The sequence below is a fragment of the Haliaeetus albicilla genome, chromosome W, assembly GCF_947461875.1.
Source record: "Haliaeetus albicilla chromosome W, bHalAlb1.1, whole genome shotgun sequence".
NCBI classification, from domain to species: domain Eukaryota; kingdom Metazoa; phylum Chordata; class Aves; order Accipitriformes; family Accipitridae; genus Haliaeetus; species Haliaeetus albicilla.
This window is the reverse complement of record NC_091515.1, coordinates 36,537,935-36,544,726: the sequence shown is the minus strand read 5'-3', so window position 1 is coordinate 36,544,726 and position 6,792 is coordinate 36,537,935. Positions and strand designations below refer to the sequence as shown.

The following is a 6,792-nucleotide window of genomic DNA, read 5'->3' as shown; positions in this document are numbered from 1 at the left end:
ACCGACAAGGAGGGGCTCGTTGGGGATGCGAAGGTCAAAGGCGGCCTTGGCTGCAGTGACCGTGAGATGGTGGAGTTCAGGATCCCGAGAGGAGGGAGGAGGGTAAAACGCAAGCTCACGTCCCTGGACTTGAGGAGAGCCGACTCTAGCCTCTTCAGGGATCTGCTTGGAAGCGTCCCGTGGGATAAGGCCCTGGAGGGAAGAGGGGCCCAAGAAAGCTGGTTAATACTGGAGGGTCACCTCCTCCAAGCTCAAGAGCGGTCCATCCCAACGAGCAGGAAGTCGGGCAAAAATGCCAGGAGGCCTGCGTGGATGAGCAACGAGCTCCTGGCCAAACTCCAGCACAAAAAGGAAGCCTGCAGGGGGTGGAAGCAAGGACGAGTAACCTGGGAGGAATACGGAGACATTGTCCGAGCACGCAGGGCTGAGGTTAGGAAAGCTGGAATTCCCACCTGGAATTGAATCTGGCAAGGGAGGTCAAAGACAACAAGAAGGGCTTCTATAAGGGCTTCTACTTAGTGGGCATGGTTGAAGGTTGGACTCGATGATCTTAAAGGTCTTTTCCAACCTAAACGATTCTATGATTCTGTAAGTACATAGGTGACAAAAGGAAGGCTATGGAAAAATGTGGGCCCTCTGCTGAATGAGGCGGGGGGACCTGGTGACACAGGACATGGAAAAGGCTGTGGGACTGCAGCGGCCCCTTCTCTCCCTTCCCCCCCCGCCAGTACCTGCCGCCCTTTCTCTTCTGTCCTGGGACTTCGAGGTGACCTGCTGAAAGAAAACGGCGTCCACCTGCCGCAACTGCAAGGCTGCGGCTGCAACCCAAACGGAAGCACTACAGCCTACCTGTGCTGACGTCTCCCCACAAACAGACCTCCCAAGGACTGATATAGCTGTCTAGACCTCGGGCCGCATGGAGCTCCAGTACCTGGAAGTCCCCCTAGCACCCGAAGGCAGCGGTGGATGTCATAGCTGCAAGCGTGCCCAGCTGGAAGATCTCCTTGGACAAGTAACTATGCTACAAGAGGAGCTCGACAGGCAGCGTGGTATCCGGGAACGCGAGCAGGGGATCGATGCGTGGTATTGTACGCTGTCCCGGGCTGAGCGACAGCCTGCCTTAAGGCTGCGCAAGAGGAAGGTAAGCCTGAATCCAACCTCGAGCTGACTGATGCAAGGCACTCACGAGATGAAGGAGACTGGACGCTTGTCTGTGCTTGGGGTAGAAGGAAGAACCCTCCCCCATCTCCTGAAGTGTCCCTACATAACAGACAGGATGCTCTGGGGTTGGAGACTGAAGAACACGTGAGTAACGGACAGGATCCAGGACAAGCCAACCATGCAAAGCTGACCCAACCACCCACCCGCATTAGAACCAGCGCCGCCAGAAAAGCATGCAAGGTATTAGGAATTGGAGATTCCCTACTGAGAGGCACCAAAGAACCCATTTGCTGTCCAGACGATTTCTCTAGAGAAACCTGCTGCCTACCAGGAGCTCGCATTTGTCTAGAGAAGCCTGCTGCCTACCAGGAGCTCGCATTCGTGGCATCACTGAGAGGCTGCCGAGCCTGGTGAACCCTGTGGATTATCATCCGCTCCTACTATTCCGCGTAGGGTCTGGCGAGGCAACTTAGAACCCTCCCAAGAGACTATATGTCCCTCGGAGCAATGTTAAAAGGATCGGGAGCACAGGCGGTGGTCTCCTCTATCCTCCCAGTCAGAGGAAGGGGTCCAGGAAGGAGAAGACGAATGAACAGGTGAATGCCTGGCTGCGTAGCTGGTGCCATGCTCAAGGTTTTGGCTTCTATGATTGTGGATCTACCTTTGAGAAGCCGGGTCTGTTGGGAGCTGATGGGATTCACCTCACCAAGCGGGGCAAGAGGGTCTTGAGTTGGAAGCCACTGTGCAGAAGGAGCAGAAGGGAGCTGGCAGCTCTTTAAGGACATTTTTCTTAGCGCACAAGAGCTCTCGATTCCCATGCGTAAGAAATCAGGCAAGGAAGGCAGGAGACCAGCGTGGCTGGGGAAGGACCTTCTGGTCGAGCTGAAGTGCAAGAAGGAAATGCATAGGCAGTGGAAGCGGGGACACGCATCCTGGGAAGAATATAGGGATGCTGCCCGGGTGTGTAGGGATGGGATCAGGAAAGCTAAGGCACAGCTGGAGCTGAATTTGGCAAGGGATGTGAAGAATCATAAGGAGGGCTTCTACAGGTGCGTTGGTCAGAAAAGGAAGAGTAAAGAAAACGTACGCCACCCCCACCCCCCTCCGATAAAGAAGACGGGAGATCTAGTGACAACCGACATGGAGAAGGCTGAGGTACTCAACGACTCTTTTCCTCCCTTTTCGCTGGCAACCACTGTTCCCACATCTCTCAAGTCCCTGAACCTCAAGGCAGGGACTGGGGGAACAAAGTCCCTCCCATCGTAGGAAACATTCCGGTTCGAGACCTCCTGAGGAACCTGAACGTACACAAGTCCTGCACCTGGGGAGGAACAACCCCATGCACCAGTATATGCTGGAGGCCGACTGGTTGGAAAGTAGCTTTGCAGAAAAGGACGCGGGGGGCTCCTGGTGGACACCAAGTTGAACATGAGCCGACAACGTGCCCTTGCCGCAAAGAAGGCTAAGGATATCCTTAGCCCGATATAGAGGAAAGCGGGGTTTATGTATGTTACAATACAGTTGTGTAGACCAATCAAATTGCTCACTATCCCCGGGGGCGCAGGGCACCACAGGCCACCCTTGGGCAGCTTTGGAGGCACTGCCTATTTTTCTAAAAGCCTCCTACCCAGCTTAGCGCAAATCCTATCTTGATCTGCCCTCCAGCCCTCCAGCCACCAGTGCTGAACACAGGCTTTGTATTTTATTTTCTCCCAGGAGGCGTGCAGCTTAGAAACGTCTGCAACTGAAGCGGGGCTTTCAGGGAACAATTTAGAGCAACTTCTGTTGGTTCTGCGAAATGTTCTGAAAAGTTAAGGCCTGCCCTGCCCTGGCAAAAGCAGTCATTTGACTGGAGGGAGCAGCACCAAAAAGCCACAAGCACGTTTGGGGTGGACTTGATGCGGTAATAAATAACAAGAAATAGTACTTCTAGCTACAACAGCCTCTTCTGAGACCTCGTTGCCCGCCCGCAGGGTCGCAGCACTACACGGCACAGATTCCTCCGCGGACTCGCCCGACGTCGTCTCCCTCCGCGCCCCGGTCGGATCCCTCCGCGCCCCGGGGGCACGCAAACTCCCTGAGCCCCGGTAAGCGCCAGGTCGACGAGGGCGGACCCGCCAAGGGGGCGGGGACAAGCGGCAACGACAGGCGAGACAGCCAATCGAGACGCGGGATCGGCCGGCGGCGATCTGGCGGCCCAATGGGCGCCGCGGAGGGCCTGGCCGAGTGGAGGAAGCGCGGGGGCGACAACGGGCGTTGTCGTGGCTGGCGAGATTGTTGGGGCGCGGGCCGCCCGGCCCGGTGGCGCCACTACTGTCTTCGGAAAGATCACCGGCAAGGCGCTTCCCCGCCAACGTCATCTACGAGGACGAGGAGGTAGCCGCGGCTTTGCTCTGTGCGCGGTTCCTTTTCCCTTCCCCCCCCTCCCCCTCCCCCCGCGCTCGCAGGCACCCTGAGCCGAGGCCCCGTTGCGCGGTGCCTGGGAGCGCGGCAGGGCGGGCGGGCGGGTGGGTGGGTGGAGGGACGGGGGACGGACGGGGCCTCTCTGGGTTGTGGCGCTCTCTACTGCACCATCCCTAAAACATCGCGCTTCTTCGGTACCCCCCCCCGCCCCCGGCTGCTGCGGCGCGTACCGGGTTTCCGGTGTTGCCCGGCTCGCCTCGGTTCCCAGCCCCACCGCGTCGTGTGCGTGCGCGCGTGCGCGTGCGTAGAGGAGAGCCTCTGACGGTAACGCACTTGGTGGCAGCCGCAGACGTCTGCCGCCTGATATCCCTTTGGCACTGCAAGTCGCGCAAAGTTTGCTGCCGAGGGATGGGAGTGGTCCTGCCTCGTGTGGGATGATAGTCTTGAAACCAGAGTAGCGACCGTAATGAGTTAGTTCTGCATAGGAGAAATGCAGGTCTCTGTGCCTCGTAACAGCATTATAGAGATTTCACAGCTCTGCTGTGCTAGGCTTTGGTTCTGAACCCCCAAACCGGATTATTAAAGCAAAGAATTACAGCTTTTCTTATTTTTCTTAACAGAAAGCTAGAAACCGGTCATCCTGCGGGCTGCAAAAGCTTCCCAGATCTTGTTTCTGTGCTGAAGTGGGACCGTGATAACAGCATGCTTGCGAGGTTCGCGGATGCTGGTGCACCACAACGTGCTAGGAACTAGAGTGAGCTGCTTAGACTGTGGGGAAAAAAATGCAGCCGTTGCCTACACGATGTTAACTTTAAGTTAGTATCCCGTATAATTTTGTTATTAAAATGCTGAAGATTAACAGTTAGGGATGCCTTCTGCTTTTGAAGGTAGGGTTTATGGGCAATACAGAAGACAGGCTCGTACTAGGCGCTTGCAGGCTTCCTGGGATTATGCTTTTGTTCAATACTTGAGCTCCCTGTCGCATGGAAAACGAACGGCCACTGATCTTCCACTTCACCAAACTCTTTGCTGGTTCAGTTAAGCCGTTTGTCTCCTGCCTCTGTGGTGGACCACATCGAATAGAAAAACTGCTTAGGAAACGATCAGCCCAAATTGAAACATACTGGAGGTCGCTAATCTGAAGTACTGGCCCGTCTCCTTGCCCCCATCATCTTGCGTGCACTTCTGGAGGGGGCTCTGTAAATACGTTGTATTTTGTGTATAGAGAGTATTAATATCGTGTAAGAAAAATCAACGTTTCGGCTTGCGTTTGGGGTATCTGGCAATCTGCTTCTGTACGAGTTCGGTGGGGCGTATTGATTTGCTTAAGCTATTGCCTTTCTCTGAAGCCAATTGCGTTTTAACTGTTTACTCTTCCTCCAGCGCCTTGCGTTCCATGATCTTTCGCCCCAAGCTCCGACGCTTTTCCTAGTCACGCCTAAGGAGCCAATTATCGGGTTATCTGACGCAGAAGATTCTGGTGAATCTGTAAGTACTGCGGAAGCTTTCTGTGGGCTAAACTGTACCTGTAATTAGTTCCTAATTTACTAGGCTCTCTCTCCCACCCCCCCTTTTCCTCTTGATAGGGCACACGCAGTAGGCTATTGTGGGTTTTCTGGCGCTATAATCTTTTGCCTCTAGCTTATAATGGAGTTGAGCTTTTTGGCTAAAAGTAGCGATATAAAGCAACGCTCCTCCCTGGGTATGTACTTCTGGTGCAAAATGCAGCGTTGTTTTGGAGCGCAGTCTGATGCCTGTCGTCGTGGTTTAGAGTAAGAGTAGTAGTACTTCCTCTAATACGGAGAAGAGGGCTTGGGGTTTTTGGCAGGTCAGGGGTGAGGAAGGGCAAAGCTGGTTGAGAGGTGCTGGATGCTTCACTCTTGGCTGTGAAAGTCAAGTTCAAAGACTTTGTAAACCCACGCAAAAGGCAGCCTAAAGTTTATTTTCCACCAGAATTGCTTATGTTGCCTGAAGATATAATGGGGGCTTTAACCCGGAGACAAACTTAGCTTCTGTGGCCGTTTTGTAGTCCGTTACTGTCCAGCTTGAAAAAAATTGCATGGCTCTTCCCACCCCCCCCACCCCCCCACACACACAGTGTGCATAATCGGTCTTTGTAGCTTTGCTTGGAAAATGTCAGTTGCAGGCGGGCGGACAGACGGTAATTTGAAGCGCAACGGTTGAACTGCTAGGAATTGGCTACCTGGTTTCTCTGGGTGGTTCTCTGCTCTCAGTCCTTCCCTTCCTGCCCTCTCCCCTCTTTGTGTGTGGCTTTTTATTTTATTTATTTATGGGTTTGTACTTCCTTCTCCAGCTTCTTGGGCATTTCATGATTGTTGGCAAGAAGCGTGCTGCTCACCTGGGCCTGACCAATGGATTCCGGATGGTTGCGGATGAAGGGCCCGAGGGCGGGCAGTCTGTCTGTCACGTACATCGACATATTCTGGGTGGCTGTAAATTGGGCTGGCCGCGGGGCTAAGATTTTTGCACCGCAAGAGTTGCTGCACGTGTACAAATTGCCACTGAATGGATTTCGTCTGTTGCCCGTCAGTCTAGTAGCCGCTGTTGACGTCTAATTTTTTGAGACGTGTGTCTGTGGAAGGTAATAAAAGCTTTGAGCAGCAGTTGCACAATAAAGATTTAGCATGGGGATATCACCTCTGTCTTGTGCGTCTTACTGAGGGAAATATTTCTGCAAGTTAAAATGGTGTCTCCCCGGAGTGTATGTGGAACGTTTCAGTCTGTTAACAGCGTTCTATAGACAGATAATGATTTGCCTAGTCATTTGAAGCGTGATGCTGGAACTGCTTAGCAGTCTCCTGCGTCGTGCAGGAAGCAAACTCTTAGCTTTTTGGAAGTGGTACGCAAACGTACGTAAAGCCAGTGTAGGCTGCTGCTAAAACTTTAGAAAACGCTGTATGTGACGCTACAGGCATGCCGTACAAGGGTGGTTTCGGCACAGTGCAGTGCGGTGGAAGCATCCAACTCCTGTTGGAGCGCTCTATCAATGGCTGTGTGCTAAGGCCCCGTTGATATCCCTTTTCTGGTGAGGAGGGATATGGTAGGAGAAAAGAGTCGGTCTGAACGGCAGCTGTGGTGCTCCATAGCGCAGTGGAATATCTCTTGTGTCAGTTTGGGTCAGCTGTCCTGGCTCTGTCCCCTCCCAACCTCTTGCCCACCCCCAGCTTACTGGACTTTGGGGGTGGGGGTGGTTGGAGAGACAGCCTC

The 6,792-nt window shown here is 53.8% G+C and overlaps 1 protein-coding gene across 1 annotated transcript; it reads left to right on the top strand.

The window, feature by feature from the left end:
* Positions 1–916: 916 nt before the first annotated feature.
* LOC138683415 (adenosine 5'-monophosphoramidase HINT2-like) lies at positions 917–6,221 on the top strand. Its single transcript, XM_069775133.1, is given in 5 exon segments — positions 917–1,141; positions 3,243–3,506; positions 3,508–3,537; positions 4,948–5,052; positions 5,879–6,221. Coding segments are annotated over 5 exon segments (789 nt in total). The 3' UTR covers positions 6,044–6,221.
* The last annotated feature ends 571 nt before the right edge of the window (positions 6,222–6,792 follow it).